The following is a 20,350-nucleotide window of genomic DNA, read 5'->3' as shown; positions in this document are numbered from 1 at the left end:
TGGGAAATTGTGAAACTAAGTATGTTTGGCAGAAAAAGTTAGTCTTATACTGTGTAGGTATGTTGCATTGTTGTAAATGTATAATTTGAAAGAAAATGTTGGAACCAGTAAATAAATTCTCCATGCAACAAAAGTTTTTGTACTGTAAAAGTTAAGTCACTTTTGATCAAACTCTGAATGCTTCACAAGTAACTTGTAATTTTAACTTTAGTATATTTTTCTCTTCAGAGCAGTGCATATGCCGGTGCCATCAGATTAGTGATTGGGATTAGTGTTGTGTTACTACTGCACATGCACACTGATTCTGTCAGTAATATTATTTTTTACTAAGACCAAAAGACTTAGATTTTTGATATTTAGTCGACTAAGACTAAATGGTGTGGTGTTCAAAACACTCAATATTCTGGCAAAAATAACATTGCATTAAGACTAAAAGACTTAGATTTTGATATGTAGTTAAAGAAGACCACTATTAAAGACAAATTTCGATTGCCAAATTGGACAAAGAATTATTAAATAATTATTACAATAAATTGTGTTCAAAAGACAAGTTGCTGATAAAATCAAGATGGCTCTGAACTTTTATCAAATGTTTTTGAGGAGAGTATGCAGACAATTTGGATTGGGTGAAAATTCTATATCTGGTAGGCCTATGATTTATATGTAGGAACTTGGACATTAAATGCAGGCTTCCACATTCATGAAATTCCTGGAAATATTTTGAAATTTAGAAAAACTTCCAGGCTGGAAAAGAATTGGAATTTATCGATTTTTATCATGTGACTCCTTTGCTCAAGACTCTTGGTGCATTGATAGCACACTGGTGTAAGAGCATTAATGGAGTTAAATACTTTGGAAAAGTATAGAAAATGTATCGTTACAAATGTGGGAAGTTGGGAACCCTGTAAATGGTGCTGTAGGTGACATTGCAACTTGACCAACTAAATAAAGTACACTGATGCTTTGGTAACTTTTTCATTGCTTAGAATCTAAGGAAAGTTTTCCATCAACTTATTTGGGACAGAATTTAATACTCTTATTGCCAGATCTTTACTGCAAAATAGATGAACTTGGTGACTATTTCTTTTAAATTAGCAGAGCTAAGCTTGTAGATTATTCCAAGCTCATGTTATTCTAGCTATTAGTTGTTTGGCCAAGTACTGTATATCGCGCTTAAGAGGTTGTGGATGTTGACAGCTGCCTTTGTGTAGGCGTCTCATCAAGAAAACCCATTGAAGATAGTTGACTATAGATGGTACAAATTTGTCAGTGACTTAGAATAAACTTGGGCCATCTGGCCAGCATGTTCTCAGTAGTAGGCGAGCCAGAAGGAGATGTACTGTACTGTACTGTATGTGGGCTGGTGTGTAGATGGCAGATTTGGATGGTTTGAGGGACCTCATATCAGGGCTGTTGTCATAAGTCTTGGGTTGCAAAAGGTTTTAGAAACCCCTGCAAGATCACCTACAACCAGAACATGGAGCAGCAAGCAGAACATAATATCTTTCCAGAACAATGGCCCTTTTTATGTCGAAGACCTACAAATTAATATGTATGTATGTGGCCGCTAAAAATATTTGTAGTACGGACCCCATAGCAGAAGACTAAATGATTCCAAATTCTTCAAACATTTTCCAGACTTTTCTAAATGTTTCAAATATAGCCGATCTACAAGCTCACAACTTGTCACATCGCAAAGCGCTGTAGCTTGAAGATCAGCTATTTCCGAACATCCAGAGTATCAAAATGGGGTTCAAGTGGTTAAACTTAAAATGTTAATCATTTTGCTGGGGACTCCCTGGAACCCCCCCCCCCAAGGACCCTGGGGGTCCCCAAACCCCACTTTGAGAACCACTGTTCTAGAAGATGGAGCTCCATATTTGTCTCATGTCTAGTCAAACAACATAATGTCCGCTAGCACATTGAAACCTGTGACATCTCATATTTACATTGATGGTATCTGGCTCCCTAGTAGCTGTGTAGCATCACTTGCTATCCTGCCTCTAAAGTCATCCCTCCTTCCCTCCCTCCTTCCCTCCATCCATCCATCCATCCCATGCTCCCAATCCCATCTGTTTCTTTTTCTCGACTCTGATGCTAATCTCTAGTCTCGCTCCACTCCATCCCTGCACTCATCCCTGCCCCCTCCCTACTCTAGCTGTATCTATCGCCATCTCTCCTTTCTGCTCGTTTGATTCATTTCCGTCCTGTGTTTTCATGTCATCCCTCGTTCATCCGATTCCCTCTTTCGTTCTGATCCCTTTTTAAGCGGTGCTTAATCTCCTTTTTTGTTGTTGTTGTTGTTTGCACTTGTCATTTTTGTCATCCCATTTCAAATCCCTCTGTATCTTGGTTCGTCGATCAGCCTATCAGTTTATCATTCGGTCTATCAGTGTATCAATCAGCATCAGATTATAATTTGGTCTATCAATTCATTGATCAGTTTATCATTCGGTTTATCACTTTATCAATCAGTCTATCCATATCAATCAGTCTATCACGTCATTGATCAGCCTATTACTAATATCTCTGTTGTCATTTCATCCTTTTTCCTCAAACTATCGCTCCATCCGTTACCTAGTTTCATGTCATCCCACCACCTTCCCACCTATCTTTTCTCTCCTATCACCCAGGCTCCTCTCCATGCACCATCCCTCTGTGTTCATCCAACTCCTTGCCTCTTTCCTCTGTCTGTTATCCCCCCACTCTCATACCCAGCCCATGACTCTTCCTCTCTTCCAGTTCCTCTTGTCTATTTTTCCACATCTCTCATCCTCCATCTATCCTTCCACCTCTCTCTCTCTCTCTCTCTCTCTCTCTCTCTCTCTCTCTCTCTCTCTCTGTTTTCTAGACTTCAGTACCTGTCCATATGGCGACTGCTGCGAGCCAGCCTGCTCTGCACTGCAGAAGTCTGGCCTGCACACACATACATGCACGCACACACACGCACACACACACACACACGCACGCACGCACGCACGCACGCACGCACGCACACACGTGTACGTGCATGTATGTGTGATAGAGCTCTCCTCTGCAGTGACCTGGACTTTAGACCTGTGTTTGTGTGTGCGTGCGTGCGTGCGTGTGGGTGAGCGTAGGCGTGCAGGCAGGGTATCTCACGACAGGTCTGACCGTCTGCTCTTTGACAGCCTGTACAGTACACTCATACATCATCGCTGGGGGCTAGTGGGGACATCGTGCAGAGTTCTGCCAACATGCATCGCACGCTTACTTACACACTGCGCTGTATGTATACATACTGTGTATGCATACATTATGCAGTAAAACAACATTCACTTGGGTCCGCATGACGATGATGAAATATATTGGGCTATGAATGTATGTGTCATGAAAGATTTAGGAAAATGGGAAATAAGCCCCCCTGCCCCACCCCCTGGGAAATATGTAAAAAAGAAAAGTAAATAAGCACACGTGTGTCTCTGACAGGCGTTGACACCTGTCACACCCACCAGACCAGAGGGATCCATCAGAATGCTCTGAGGCGGTTAGTGCTAGATTGGATGGGCCGGATGGAGCAGGAGTTTTGGATCACTGTCAGCTGAATAAAGAACAGTTTTGTTTGTACTTCACCTGAAAACAAGGCAGGTGCGTGGGCACTTGCTCGCGAGTGTGCCTCACGAGCCTCAAGGTGTCAACGACTGTGTCGTCCGAGTTGGCAAGCCGCCATGGACAGAATAGCTCAGGGCCTAACCCTAACCTTTCTGTGGTTAGGCCATTTGGGCCCTAAACTATTCTGACAAACCGTTAAGGCAATCACTTATTTTGAAATGGTGCATACACCGGACGCTAAGTGACACAAAACATAATCAGATTCCTCCCTCTCAAATCATTGAAAAAAAAATGTTCAAACATAATTAGCAAGAAGACAGCCTTGTTTAACAAAACGCTACTGTAGAATAGATGGTTCTCTTGTTGGCAAAAGTGAAAACACATTGACCATTGACATTGAGCATGACACCTTCAGCAGGATAGCAGCGAGTTGATTTTGACCTCATTTCTCTACGATCCGCAGGTATGCAGTGAAACAACATCCATCTGTGAATAGAAATGATCTTATATGAGGATTCATTGTGTGTCATTCAGGTGACCTCTCTGTCAACCAAGTTTATTGCTGAATAATATGCCAATGTATCTCATGCATGGGACTGCTCTCCATTGCTTTAAATGAGCAGGACCTCTCTGTGCACTCAACTGCAGTGTGCAGTTCGTTTTATGAGTGCATACGTTTTAGTGTTAGTTTTAGGAATTCACTAGTTTAAGTTTCCTTCTTATTTAGTTTTAGTCTTAGTTTTATAATAGTAAAGATGTTGTGCACATCACACACTGCATATTGATTATGCAATTAAAGTCAAATGCATGTACCGGTAGTTATATATGCAATCAAGGCACTCACTGCTATATCTTGCGCCACCCCTTATCCCTTATCCCTAAACTTATTTTTATTTTTTTATTATTATTATTTTAAAACAGTTTTAAAATAGTTAAAATAGCTGAACTACAAGTTCACAACGTGTCGATGTAGATTGTCTAGTTGAACTATTTTAAAATGTTTTAAAATAGTAAAAGATGGCAAATACGTTTAGGGCTAAGGGGTGGCGCACGATCGGGCCCTCACTATGTAGTCCCCATTTTAATGTGACTGAGACCGGTTCAAGTAAAAACACACTGCACTGTTTGAAATATGAGACGAACCAGGCTTGAGCTCTGCTGTGCAGAGCCCTGTGAGCACAAAGAACAATTGCATTAAATTCCTACAAACACATGCTGACACACTCATGCACGCACATGCATGTTTGCACATTCATGCAAATGCTGACACACACACACACACACACACACACACACACACACACACAGACGTGTGTGTCACATCTTGCTACACTTGTGGGGACGTCAAAACAACTTGTATTCATTAAAACCAGTAAGCCGCCTGAGGGCGAGAAGCGACCTCACCTTATTAAAGGGCGAGATGTGACCTTGCCCTAAAGGGCGAGAAGTGACCTCGCCCTAAAGGTTGCGTGCACTTGCCATATATGGAGCGTGTCTTGAGTGTACCAGGGTGTGATGAGTGAATATGGAGTCTATGCAGATGTCAGAATGATGTCAGAAGTCGGTGGGACGAACCCGTATCAACTCGACATATGGGCTTAACTGCGACAGCAGGTTGCATTTACTATGACGTTATCAGGGATATCCATCCCTGATGATGTCACGTGATGTCACGATGACCTGGGCACCATATATGGGGGCTGATGTCACGATGACCTGGGGGGCTTGCCTGGGGTGACCAACCAACCAATCCACACACTGACGGGAAATGCTAGATAGTTAACTGCGGCCTGCGGTCGCAATAAACATTTTACATAACCACATCGACCCCGGCATGATTGATTGATTGATTTATTGATTGAATACATTATTAACAGAAAAAAGCACCGGAACGTACAGTTCAATAAGAGGATTTAAACCCAAGGAAGCCTATGGCTTGTTTCCATTGTGGTCCTTCATACATGTTAGAGTCCTCAATGTATTCTTACTGACCAGTGAGGAGATCTTGTACAAGAATCTTGTTCATTGGTGTGAACACAAACATTGGCTTGTGATAGCGATGATTTGATTGGCTGAGCAAAGTACATATTGAAGATAAAAGTGAGGGCAGAAAAGTGAGGACGCAAATTGTGATTGGCCGGAATGAGATGATTGTATGATGTGAGCGCCCCTCACTTCACACAGGTGTGATTTATGATTACATTAGTTGCCATTTTATTACTGGAAGATATATTATCTTGGAACAATATTATACATTTATTTATTCTGATAGTAATACAGGTGCTTGCAAAAGTGGATAGAAGCATGGTAGCTGTAGCTAATTTTACTTTCTAAATAAATCCAGCATGTGCTAAAATATGTAAATTGCAGTCAGTGACCCCAAACACTAACCCCAAACCTAACTACAATCTAGTCCTGACCCCAAACCTAGTAACCTCAACCTAACACTTATCCAGAAACCATGGCTTGTACCTCAGACCTTGAAGAAAAGTCTACAATATATTGTGGTAATACTATATTAAATATTATGTGTGGGTCCAGAAACCTAACCGGCTTGGCGGCTTGTACCTCAGACCTTCTACCTAACCCTGACCCCAAACCCTGTAACCTCAACCTAACACTTATCCCAAACCTATAACTTCAACCAAACACTTGGGCGGTCACACCCAGCTATGTGTCGAAGTGTCCCTGAGCAACACACTTAACCCTTAACTACTCCCTTCCATATGAGCAGCCATCAGCTGGGTGAAGCTGCAATCCAAACTGCAAAGTTGTTGGATGATGATGGCTATAGGTTAGGCTTTGTTAAACCTCATGCTCAAATGTTACTATATTTGTGGGGACAAATTGGCTTTCAGAAGTAGCCTATAGTTCTTGCCCTGGTCGGTTCACCATGTTTGTTTTCTTTGAATTGTGTTTTTCTGTTATTCCTCGCTCATTTATTTATTTGTGTGTGTGTGTGTGTGTGTGTGTGTGTGTGTGTGTGTGTGTGTGTGTGTGTGTGTGTGTGTGTGTGTGTGTGTGTGTGTGTGCGTGCGTGCGTGTGTGCGTGCGTGCGTGCGTGCATGTGCGTGGTGAAGCCAAAGTGGTTAACCACTGTTCTCAGCCTTCAATGCTGCTGCTTATTTTCTTTTCTTTTATCGTTTTCCCGTTGTAAAATGTGCTCCAAATCCAACATATTACTATTGTTCTTATTTGTGTAATAATCGCTACACTAACAGAAGTGGGCCTAGACAGGAGGGCTGGCTTGGTACAAAATGAGGATACTGTATGGCGCTTACTTTGTGTTCTACAAGTTCAACAATTGTGAGCTTGTAGATTGTCAGGGGGTGGCTGTGGCTCAGCTTGTGAATTGGAAGGTTCCAGGTTCAAATCCCTGCTCCCCCTGGGTTAGTGTCCTTGAGCAAAACACTGAACCCCTAACTGAGCAACCTGCTCAGTGCACCAATATCATGCACATATTGTAAAGCACTTTATATAGGGTTTAAGGTGGTTAATCGCGAATAGGTTGGGTGAACTCATTTACAAATGAGATCATTTAGGCCAGGGCCTACCCTACATTTTAGGCCTACCATAAGTCAACAAAGGAAGACAGAGAGAGACAGAAAGGCTGCAAAGAAAATTGAGCTACAGTAAGACAGAGATAAGAAGAGGGGATACAAAAAGAGGAGATACCGATGTTGAAAGAAATATAGCGAGGGAGGAGGGTGAGGCGAGAGTTGGGAGTAACGTAACAAAACGTGGTAGTAGAGCGCGTCCTACGGCAGTGTGTGAAGGAGGTCTGGAGGAGAGGAGTGGGCTGGGTCCCTTCTGGAACAATGAACTCAGTCATGGAGGGGAGTGGGAATGGAGAAAGTGAGAACAGCTGTTTCTAATCAATGTCTCCCATGTGATTGACTGATCGACTGAATGGCTGCTTCACTCATTTACTGACTGACTGACTGACTGACTGACCGACTGACTGACTGATTGGGTGATTGCTCAACCACAATAGTCCTCTAACCCGCGATGTTCTGGGGCGAATATTCAGTGAAAATAGCAGATTTACAATTTATTCAACAGTTGCGACGTGTTAAATACTTCCAATGCGTCAACTTGCAGCCAGCCACGCGCGAGCGGTTGCAAGCCAGCTGTTTAAAAACCAGGAAGAGACGCCTGCCGCTCGCGGCATCTTGCCGTTTGTTGCGTATACAGTATCTGGGTGCACTGTCACCGGCCAACTGGTTTATTGACTTATACGACAGATAGAATAACATGTCTTTTGTCTGATCGACTGATTTGCTAACTAGATAAACTGTCTGTATGTCTGTAGCCTATGTGAGATGAAAAAGTTGATGGCGCTGATATGATCGGTGTGATACCATAGCAACCAAATGGATGATGTAATGTACTGTAGCTGCTCCCCTATGCTTGCTCTCTCTCTCCCTCTCTCCCTCTCTCTCTCTCTCTCTCTCTCTCTCTCTCTCTCCTCACACACATACTTTTATGTTCACATTCTTTCTGTCATACGTGTGCACGTGCACACACATGCACTTATTACACCCTTCTTTCTGTCTCATAACTTTCTCATGTTGATGTTTTCAATATAGTCTGTTTATATTCAAATGCTCCTCTCTCTCTCTCTCTCCTCCCGCCCTCCCCCCATCTCCTCAGTGAGACACAGAGCCTCAGCGTACGAACAAAAACACTTAGGTGGGCCAAGTTCTGGTCTGGGTGGGGTTGCTAAGAGGGGGCCCGTGGGGTTGCTGGGACCAGATGTGTGCTTTCCTTTTTTCAGGGGGGATTGCGGGGTGCGTTCAGGAGAGGAAAGAGGGGAGGTTTGTCCAAGAGCTTTTTTTCCCCCTGCTCAGTGACTCTGAAGTGGAGCTGAAAAGTTTTGGGGGACGTTTGACTGTGAGCCTGACAGGAAACGGTGTTGTTTTGTTTTCTATTAATTGTTTTTTTTTTGCCACATTGGGCCCATTTTTAGTTTTTGTTCTTTTTAAACAAGAGACCTGACCAGGAATGACGTTGAACCACATGAACACCTAGCATCCCTATTCTAGGCATGTTGCAGGCCAACATTTGGCAAACAAATAGTATAATAAATCACGTTTTCAGTGCAGAGATTTGGTGTGGAGAAAAGGGGGCCATGTGCACATTATATGTAGACCCCTGGGGGACCTCGGTCAACTAAGTATATTTGGCTTCAAGTGGTTAAAATTCACTACTTCTACGACTGGCTAATAATTGTCCGACTGCTCCAGTCACTGGCTGACTGGTTTTAGGGGGAGGGTGCATTCTGCGTCTGCAGGGGGAAAAAAGGACATTTTTCTGCTCTTTTACAGGATTCCACATTTGCTGAACGACTCAATAAGTGCTGCTGAGAACCACAGGGAGGAGATACTGTAAAAGTGTCCACTGACTGCATCGAACCACAGGGAGAAGAACCCATGTATGAAATAACACGTACTGTATTCCTCTTTTAACCATGAACCCCAGCATCCCCATTCTGGAGGAAATATTCACCCAAGGACGCAAAACTATAATGCAAAAAAACAAAAACAATAGAGGAGCGCGATCAATGTATAATGTTTTAATGCCTTCAAAGAGCAAGATTTTACAACTTTTTGTTTAGGCAAATTAACAAACAATTGGCTTAAAATCTTACAGACTCAACTCGTTTTGAGCCTAATAATAACTCTTGCTCAGACAGCAAAGTATTTGCCAAAATTATCCGAACTACAAGCTCACAACAATCGGCTAGTTTTGGAAAATAGATTTGGTGTATAGGGGAAATAATATATAGTGCAACTGAACTCAGGTCTGTTTTTGTCTAAGTGGTTAAACTTGCTAATGATTATCTGTCCCCCTGTCAGAACATCTCCCGATCCACTTCGGGGTCCTGAACCACGGGCTGAGGAGCTCTGTCTGCACCGGAGAGCGCTTGGAACAGCTTCAAAAACAGCTGCGATGCAAGAGGAAGGAAAGTCCACGCAGATGGAGCATGTAGCAGGAAGACCTACAGACCCATGACAACATATCACCTCAAATGATTAAGCCTGGATATATATTAAATACAACTATTTAAATATGTCCTGTAGGCCTATATGAACATGACATGTCTGAGGGATTCTGATTAATCTTCCTAACTGTTCAGCCCTATCTGGCGCCCCTGATCCTCATACTCACATATCCACCCTTTTCCAAGAAGTCAAGTCAAGTGTGTGTGCGTGCGTGCGTGCGTGCGTGCGTGTGTGCGTGCGTGCGTGCGTGCGTCTGTGTGGTGGGGATAACTGTTGGTTATATGGACTGCAAAGTTCAAACATAAAAAAGACAATTTAAAGTCTGAATCCTAATGCAGGAGGTCAGCATGATAATGAGGGGAGCCCCACTTTGATTTCTTAAAAGAGATCCACTGACATATTCAATTTGACTCCGTTGTTTCTCTTTGGCCACGTGCTTGTCACACTGTGGCTGGAAGAAGCCGTTTCCACACTGAAACCCTGGTTAACCAAAATATGTCTCCACAGACAGACTCCCTTCTCGGATCTGCAGTACCAGCCACAAGCCTTTAGTCTGAGAAAACCATATCGGACTTGACAACAGATCCTGGAATCACTTAATCCCAGCGTTTGAAGCTTTATATAATCTATGTCACTATAGGGATATGGCCAGTGGGGTGAATATATATAGGGAGGTGCCATGTACACCTCCCTACATATATATAGGGGGGTGTAAAGACAACTTTCAAACCGCTTTTTTGAACTGGCAGTAAAGTAATCACCTTTGACGGGTCATGTCAAAGGCTGCAGTTGGAGTATGAAACCTGTGGCCAGAACAGTCTGGCTAGCAATTAGCTCTGCCTGCCATACAATTCAATTCAATTCAATTCAAAGGGCTTTATTGGCATGAGAAAACATTGTTTACATTGCCAAAGCAAAAAGCACAATACAACAATACAATCAAAACAAAATGTATTACATTTGAAAGTCAGAATCTTCAATAAATCAATTTCTATGTACCAAGTTCACTCGATGCAGATAGTGCAGGAATACATGCAATGATTAGTCTTTAGGGTGGCTGTGTTGCATTTGATATCCTTCATCACAGCAGCTCACAAATCTTGCTGCTGTGTTTGCAACTTTGCACATTGTTGTACTTCACCCAGCAAATATGGGAGTTTTTTGTCATTAGTCATGTTTTCGAAATCTCTGTGGGTGATTGTAATCTGTGGGAAGTATGTGTCTCTGACGTCTTCGTACAATGGACAGATGGTTAGGAAGTGTAGCTCGGTTTCCACTTCATTTTGTGTGCAGTGGGTGCATAGTCTTCTCTCGGGATACAGGTCTGCCTATGACGGCCTTTCTCGATCACAAGACTGTGCTCACTGAGTAAGTACCTAGTTAAGATTTTTCTTTGTTTTGGGTCGGTCACGCTGCTCAGGTATTCTGCCACGGTGTATTCTCTGTTTAGGGCCAGATAGCATTCTAGTTTACTCTGATTTTGTGTTGCTTCTTTCCAATGTGAAAGTTTTCCTTTTGCTGTTTTATAATTTGGTTTAGTCCAATGGGTTTTCTATCTCGTGGCTCTGTTTGTGTTTGTGCACAGAGTTTCAGGGCTAGCTGGCTGAGGGGCATCTCTCTAGAGTTTCGCTGTGTGTGAGTTCCTTGTTATGGAGTGCATCTGGGTCACTTTCTTTTAGGTGGTTGTAGAATTTAAGTGCTCTCTTTTTTATTTAGATTATGAGTGGGTATCGTCGTAATTCTGCCCTGCATGCATTATTTGGTGTTTACTGGGTCCGGAGGATGGATTTGCAGAATTCTGTGTGTAGGGTCTCGGTTTGGTTTTTATCCCATTTTTCAAGTTTATTAAGTCTGTTCCAGTTTCCCCAGAAGCTGTTTGTTTGTATGGAATCCTTGATATCTTGCAGTTGGCTATTGTTGATCTATTTTTTCTCTTACTGTATTCTTGTATTGTTACAGTGTTTCCCCATATTGGAGACGTGTGTTCTCGTACCATTTGTCATTCTCAACGTTTTTTCTGGCTTTCCTGTTTGATACTTTTAGGTTTGCTAGTGAGGCTGTAAGTTAAAATATATTATTGAGGCCTTCTACTGCCCTGTTTACACTTTCACTGTTTTCTTGGAAGGTTTTTTTCTAGGAACTGGTCCAGTTGTGATTGTTTTTGCCTAATAGCATTTTGGAAAGCTTCTGTGCTATGTTCCTTCCATTTGTAATGTTTTCTTATAGTGTGTAGTTTGTTTGGCATTTGTTCTTTGTGTCTGTGTGTTGATCTGCCATACTCATCCCAGTTAGGTCCCCAATATATCATGACCAGTGTATGGTCAGTGGAGAAGTGGAATGTATTTAAATACTGACAAAGGACCCTGGGAACAGTTATTCTATTGTTTGAAGGTTTAGAAATGAAAGGTTTATTTATTTATATGACCTCTTGGGGGCCATGAGGCTAAAAAGTACACGCTATGTGAGAATAAAGTCACCCCTGAAAGTATGTTGTTGAGAGACTAGCTGTGTCCAATTACATTTATATGTGACCTGACATGGGATTCTGGTTGGTTAATCCTATTCTTTGAAGCTTGAAAGGTCACATCTCCTGAAGACAGGGGCATTTGCGTGTGTGTCTGTGTGCGTGTGTGTGTGTATGTGTGTGTGTGTGTGTGTGTGTACACATGTGACATAGTGAGAATGTAAACGAGCTGTGTTGCCTGTGTATGTATAAAATGACATACTTTAGAGACAGACAGACCCACCAGCAAAGTCCAAATGTATCCATCTGTACAGGGTTTCTGGGAAGTGGGAGAAGTTTGATCTCCCATCATCCCATGTAATGAGGGAGACGGGGTTCGAATAATCCAAGGTAAAACATGAAAATTATGGATTGCAGTGTTGTATTTTTGGGGTTAAAACAAAACGTTTGATATTAAAACATTAAAGCTCTATGTTCTGATTCTTATAGTATACTCATTGATATAGAGATTATTTGTTCACTAACGGGGGCAGGGGTCTCCCTGTCTCTCCAGCACCACAGTGGTACCACAGCACATCAAAGGCCCTAAAAACAAGGCTCCAGACTTCCCAAAACAAACTGGTCAGGGTCAGGCTACTACTTGGCCTCACTCCCCGAACCAACCTCACCCCTGCCCATTTTAACAGGCTGGATGTCTTAGGGTTGACGACAGAGTACAGCATCTTGCAATGGGTCTGGTCAACAAGATTCGCTACACCTGAAGATACCCATGGTTGTACGTGTGCGGTGTAGGCCTACCTGTCTAAATACTTCCTTAATGTCAACGAAGTTCACACCCACAACACCAGAGGGAGTTCAACAAACCATGTGCAAGGGACTAAATTAATTTCGCTCCTATGCCATCCAAATGTGGAACGCCCTACCAACAGCCATTAAGACATGTATGTGAATTTGAAACTGGCCCCCGTAAATAAAGTCTGAGTAACAGTTTTTGTATTGAGTTGTGCTTTCGTTTGAAATGTACCTATTCTGCATACTGTTAATCAATCAATCAATCAATCAATCAATCAATCAATCAATCAAGGCTAAACAGAAAATGCATGTTTCAGAAAATGCATGTTCCTGTTACACATTTAGCAGGAGAGACTAGAGAGACAGAACGCCACAAAGTGAATTTATCAGCTTGTGTTCTAGTTCCAATTATGTCTCCTCATTTATTGGTTTCATAATCACTCTCAATTTCACCTGTTTATTCTGCATATCCTGTATGTCGAGCTCTCTCTTCTGAATGGATTAAATGGGTCAGGGTATCCCAACCTGAATCTCTCTCTCTCTCTCCTCTCTCTCTCTCCCTGCCCCTCTCTCTCTCTCTCCCTCTCTCTCTCGTAGTAGTAGTTTTGCCTCTCAAACGCAGTCTATCAAAAGTAGGACTAGTTCATATTCATAGCTTCCTCCTCTCTCTCTCTGTCTTTCTCCCCCCCCCCTCTCCTCTCCTCGCAAAAATACTCCCATTATGATTATGAATCGCCAAAATGACGGCTGCGCAACGACGCACACATGAAGTCTCTCCATAAACACCAGACTTTACCTCGCTGTGTGGATTTATTGCGGGGGGAAATGGAATCACCACAATAATAAAAAGGAGGACGGACCCCTCGCCCATGCATGGGCGCTTTTCGGGGAACGAATAAAGGATTATAACTTTTTTTGGACGCGACACACATAGATGGGAATTTAATAAATACACGCGCGTACGTTACAAGAAATGCCGTTTTGCAAGCGGACGATACTTCCAAAAGATGTGTGCAAACAAGCCAACAGGAGGAGGCTGCTCGCTGGCGGTGGTTCGGACCCAACAGCAGCGGTGGCCGTGGCCGAACAACAACAACCACCGGTGGTGTTGTTCGGCGACCTGGCCGACGTGTGCGGCTTCGCCATGGTGTCGCTGCTGCGCCAGCTGTCCGACCTGTCCCGCCAGGGGGTCTCCATCCTGGAGGAGCTGGAGGGAGACCTAACCGACCTGTGCCGCCGCTCCGGCGCGCTCCACGGCAAGGTGCTGGGTCTGCAGCGGCACGTCGCCGCGCTGGTCTCCAAGCCGCCTCCGCCCCGAAGTAAGAACTGTTGTGAAGTACTAGTTGTGAACTAAAATGTATACGTTTGGTGGCTTTTTTATTCTTTAATTCCCGCTGTCGACACAGCATGAGGCGTTTTAGCCCTTTACTGTCTGTTTAATTGTACACAGTGAACCCCCATTCATTTGTAACTCTGTGCAAATTGACCCTTATAAGGGTCCACATTTTTGTGTCTTTCACAAAGGAAAAAAAAACGCCACCGCGTTTTTTGAATTGTCATCATTGTTTGTGTTTGTTGTTTCACCAACGCCTCTTCTTCGCTCTTCTCCGCTGTGAGAAGCATGCCATTTTGCTTGGTTCGAGTTCAGTTTTGTGCGCGCGAAGTAAAAACAAGCTACAGCCAAGTATAGATGAGAGTTTATTATTGTCAGCTGGAGAGGCAACGAGACTTGTGTGTGTGTGTGTGTGTGTGTGTGTGTGGGACGGGTGTGTGTGTGTGTGTGTGTGTGTGTGTGTGTGTGTGTGTGTGTGTGGGACGGGTGGGTGTGGAAACAGTGGAATGCAAAACTCGCTGTGCTGTGCACTTCAGGATGTCATGAGTTCCTTTTGAGTTGAGAGAGGATGTCACTTTAGTCTTCTCTGCACACCTACTTTGTGTATGACTCCCAAGATTCAGGAGGGTTTATTTGTCACTCACTTATTGTGTCAATATGTTATATGCGTGCTGTGAAATGTTGGTGGGACATGCTCCGCAGACTGTGCTGGCCTGGCAATAGCATATAAAAACTAAATAACACAAAACTAAACAAAACAATGCAAGTACAAACTTATCAGCAAGCAATTGTAATGTTTTTGTCCTCCCAGTCAAGGCAGTCTTCTTCAGAATGAACAACAGGAATAAGAATAAGTCAAGAGAATGGGGAAGTATTAAGAAGAGAACAGGTGTGACCATTGCCCTTATTGGTGCTTGAAAGGTGCTGTGCACTTCTTGCTCCTAAGTTAGCGAATATCGACATGTAGACATAGTACTGTATTGTTGTGAGTTTGCACTTTGCAGAGCTGCTGTAAACTAAGTTTCCAGTTGTGAGTTGGTTTGTTGTCCACATGGCAGACACATGCAGAGAGCCCTGGGCTGTAAACAAGCCGTCTTATTTATCTACTCAAGGAATTGCTGCGATTTGCATTTTCTTTAGGCATCAGCACTGTTATTGTTCCGTATACGGGAGGATGAACGCACAAGCAAAGTGATTTAGTGTCCCAAGGACCCTTCTGTAAGACAAATGGCACACTGTAGTCGTTATTGGACCCTGGGGGATCGAACTCGTGGCCTTCCTCCTACAAGACGACTTCGATCAGTCATTCTCTGTGGCGTCTACGTAGACATATTCAATTCAAAGCTGACAAGAATAGAAGTGTGCATGACACACTGAACAATGAAATACATTTCTCAATAGATGCTTCCTATTCTAATTCTGGCTGTACACAGTAAAACCCCATCCATTTGTAAGTTAAACTGAAGCCCAAGCAACCCAGTGGCGATCACTCACAAAAATAATTCCACTCAGTGACTACAATGCAACTATGTTCCTGCACAGTATTCAATAGCAGTCAATAGCACAGCACATCGATGCAACAAACAATTGGTAACGTTGGCTGCTTTGTTGAGCATGTCTCCTCAGGGACATCAGTGTTGGCAGGTTGCATAAGCAGAACTCATGAGCTCATCATGATTTGGAGGAGGACAGAAAGGAGAGTGTGAAGCAAATTGTCCATTTGCAGAAGCCGTTTTAAATCATGTGAAGATCTTGTACGGTGATTCTCATCCTTCTCCGGATCAGGGCACACTTGAAAATGAAAATCTCAAAAGCATTCTCAGCACTTGAGTATGGAAGGTTATCTGCCTGTCTATGAAATGTGGTGCTCCACGCTTGGCGACTGAGCACCACCCTGACCAGAGCTACAATATGAACTATGGAACTATGTGTTCCAGTCTCATCGACTGAGAATGGAAGGCCCACTGTCTGCTATACGCCAAGGCCATAGTCACTGACTCACTGCCTTAGCCAGAATACTGATGTCGTATAAGATTCTCCTTGCGTTCATACAACCTTAGCTTGTCGTCTTGCTTTCTAGGACGACTTTATAGCTGCGTGACCTTGCTGTATGCCCCTGCTTCTTAATAAGTACTCTGAGGGTGTACTAAACTCATAAGACAAATTGTCAGACTATTAATTTACTTCCATTGCCAGGCCATTACATTCAGACACATTAGCAACCAGCATACAGTCATATATTAAATATATAATAAATCAATAGCCTAAGCCTTTTGTAGAATGGGCCTCAGGTCTTAATGGGGTGAGAAATACCATGACATTTCCTTTTAGAAACACTGCTCTAGTAGCAGGTGAGAGATGTAAGGCCTTGTTTGTTTATGCCTCGGAATATCCTCCCGAACCTGAACTGTGCACTTGGAAAATACCCTGGCAATGTGTCACCCTGGCACCACACTGTCTTTCGGAAATGTATTTTGAAGCATTAAGCAAAAGAATACGACAGATATGCTGCTGTCATGTTAGTGTTGGTGATGCTGTTACACTTAGTAGGTTAGAGAATGCACAAGCCTGGAATAGATGCATGCGCACACAGCAAAATGCTGGTTTCTGAAAGTGTTCAAATGGACTAGTAAAACTCAGGATTACATATAATCCACACAGCATTTGATGGTCTGCACTCTTTGTTGAAGATGGAGGGATTGGTACAATAGATGGATGGAGAATAGGTATGTAGATTTATAGACAGACAGGCAGACAGGTGGCAGTGGCTCAGGAGGTAGAGTGGCCTCTTGGGAATCAGAAGGTTCCCGATTTGATCCCCGGCTATACCCCTGGATTAGTGTCCTTGAGCAAGACACTTTAGCCCTACCACCTGCTCATCACTACCTGCTGGAGATGAGCAGTAAACAGGTTTGTTGCCTTGCATGGTTGCCTCTGCCATCTGTGCTGCATGAATGGGTGAATAAAGCTCTTTGGATAAATGTATGCACCATTTACCATTTAGGTAAGTAGTAATTAGATAGGCAGACAGACAGATAGATACATAGATAGATAGTTTATTTGTCCTCGAGCAGGTAGTTATTCTCTGCAGTATAAGGCAACATGTAGTAAGACCCACGTAATTGTACGGAATTAAAAGCAAAACACAGCCAAGATTTACAGCCACACTTAATTGCACAGGTCACAAGTAACACAGACAGAGTCAAGGACTGACTGCACACCCCAGACGGGATGCTTTACGTATGACTCAGTGCTTAGTGGGTCGGCGTCGGCGATGAGGTTGTTTAGCATGTGCGATTGTGAGTGCTTTGTGGGTCAGTGATGAAGGTGACACACTATCACACAGGTTGGGGAGGGAATATCAATGAGTTTGCTGGCTCAATGAGTTCATTTTAACCACATGAACCCTAACATCCCTATTCTGGGCATGCCATAATAGGTTCAAGGTGTTCTTTGTTGTTACATCTTGTGCACGGCAAGTAAAAAAAACGGCTTTGTTCTTGTTCCTCAGACATTGTAGCGGCATGAATAATAATACTAGCATAGAGAACATTCATAGAACAAGGGGGAAAAACACCAAAACAAGAATAATAATAAAAATTAACCTTTTCACTTGTTATCCAAATGCGTAAGGTGATTGAAGGTGCTGCTGTGTGCAATAGACGAGCATTCAGTGTCAATTGATGAAAGTTAGGCAAAAATGAATAAACATTCAGCAGAAATGGTGAACATTTGGCAAACTTTACCTGAGAAGCGCAGATCTACAATGTCAACATACGTACAGTTGCATATCATTGTAAGCTCATACATCGTCTATTTCCAATATTGACGTACAACAAGTATTGCGTACAACAAGTATTATGCGTTGAGAGAGTTTGTTTATTGGTGACTGTTGAGACATAAGGGATCTATAGCAATAATGCCCCCGTTCGTCTTGCCCAAATATGGAGGCTCAGGGTGTTAGGTGATGCTAACAGTTCTCAGGAAGATTAGGCCTGTCACAATTATTATAATTGCATAATCGCACATTTTGCACAATTGTCATAATAGTTTGAGTTTCCATGTTGAAAGATGTTCATACATTTTCAAACATTTTCCAAAAATAGCAGAAATGGCAGCCGTTTTTTCCGCTTTGCATGATTCCATCTGCAGCAATGCATTGCATTGTATGCACAATGGCAATAAAGACGCAGGCAGGCAGGCACCCAGCTTGTATGATTTATTCTGGCATATTGATGATGTCATATTGATGACATCAGTACCTCTCCAAATTTGGGCATGGTTTCATTGTGAAATTGCAGTTAAACATGTCAGAAAATAGGAAACACGTGTGCGCACACTCACTCACACACACACACACACACACACACACACACACACACACACACACACACACACACACACACACACACACACACACACACACACACACACACACACACACACACACACACACACACACACACACACACACCCACACACACACCATCTCATAGACAGTAGCCATGCTGTAACTGACAGTTAGACATCTATAGATAGATAGATACCTTTTCATAGAGTAGATAGATAGATACTACTGTATAGACAGACTGACAGACGGAACGAACAGGTTCCGTCTGTACTGTAATGTTACAGTACAGTACATGAGAAGAATCTGTGGTGTTTACTGTTTCTGTTTAGGGTCATGGATGGCTGCAGGTCTGTGTTGACAATGTTTGTAAGCATCCTCCATGCTGTGTTGACTGAAGCTGATGTCATTGTCCAGTGTAATGCCAGCTAGGGCTGCAACTATTGAATATTTCTAATTTAACTTCTAACCTTTTTCGATGAATTGAGCAATCGAGAAGCACTTTTTGGTTTTGTCCTTTTATTCATCAACGAATCGACTTCATTGGTTAGTCTGATTAATCACTTACTGTAATACATATTTTATACTTCAGCGGTGTTGGGCAAAAATAAAAGATCTACAAGCCAGCTCATAGCTCTTTCATAATAATTGATTATCGATATATGTTTTTAAATCTATTAAATGGACTTTTACTTGAACTGTTGCACACATAATGCCAAAATATTCTATCTGAAGGAGACGGTATACAGGCATTCGGAAGGAGCAGAATGTTTGTCTCATCTCACTATTGATTATTTGCTGCCTACATGCCAGCAGTGTGCAGCACAACTCCACTGCCCACACACACACATTCACATGAGGATGAGGACGATGAAGATGAAGCTTTCTGTTCCAAGCTTTGTGTTGAAGCGTGCACGCAGACACACGAGGCCACACTCACGCACATGCAAGCAGTGAAGCACGCATACGCACGCGCATGCATACATGTGTCACCCAGGTCAACAGGTCAACAACGTGGGTGAGTTTCTCCAGGTACACACACACACACACACACACACACACACACACACACACACACACACACACACACACACACACACTGTTACTCTCTCCCTTCATGTAATCTTCCCTTCTGCTGTTTTCCGCTGTTGTTAAAAGGATCCTTGGCTACTAAGACAAATATAAATGTGAAGTCTTGGAAAAGACAAATGTGGCCGCACACACTTGTAGCCAAAGTGCCGATACTTTATAGGAATAGGACGCAGAGAATAAAAACCAACGTTTCGGCAGATGCAACTGCCTTCTTCATACCCTGAAGAAGACAGTTGCATCTGCCGAAACATTGGTGTTGGCACCTTGGCCACGACTCCTACGAGTGTGTGTGGGCCACCTTTTGTCTTTTCAAGACTTCACATTTAGATTGTTCTACCGTGGACCGGCACCACTACTGGTGTGCGTTTAGCATCCTCATACACAGTAATAAGACAAATATGCCTTAAAACGTTATACTTGCCCTCTATAACTAAAATTAAAAAAACATACACCTTACATATTTTATTTCTTTCATAAATAAAGAATCTTTCAGTCAATAGGAAGTAGGAGGAACTGCTCCTGTCGCAAGTTGATGCTATTGATCATATGTTTAGCCCTATGGAATGTATGGAGTGCATATGCTAATAAAACAACTAAATACTTCCTTAAAGATAATATGAGCATCAAAGCAATATTTTAAATACTTTTTATTACATTCCATATATTCCATAGGGCTGGACCACAAATGGACATATGACATCATCAACCAGCAACGGAAGCAGTTCATTTTGATTAGAAGATGA

General features: G+C 42.8%; 1 protein-coding gene across 1 annotated transcript in view; it reads left to right on the top strand.

Annotated features, from left to right (window-relative positions):
- Positions 1–13,807: 13,807 nt before the first annotated feature.
- Positions 13,808–20,350, top strand: part of nhsl2 (NHS-like 2) — a gene marked incomplete at its 5' end in the record, with an annotated part of 170,799 nt that continues 164,256 nt past the window's right edge. Inside the window, one exon of the mRNA XM_079491260.1 lies at positions 13,808–14,153. Coding sequence (XP_079347386.1) covers positions 13,808–14,153 — 346 coding nt within the window. The remainder of the gene's footprint in view (positions 14,154–20,350) is intronic.

The sequence above is a fragment of the Electrona antarctica genome (genome assembly GCF_951216825.1).
Source record: "Electrona antarctica genome assembly, chromosome: 21".
Classification (NCBI taxonomy): domain Eukaryota; kingdom Metazoa; phylum Chordata; class Actinopteri; order Myctophiformes; family Myctophidae; genus Electrona; species Electrona antarctica.
Note: the sequence above shows the minus strand (reverse complement) of the source record. Positions and strands in the feature narration are given on the sequence as shown.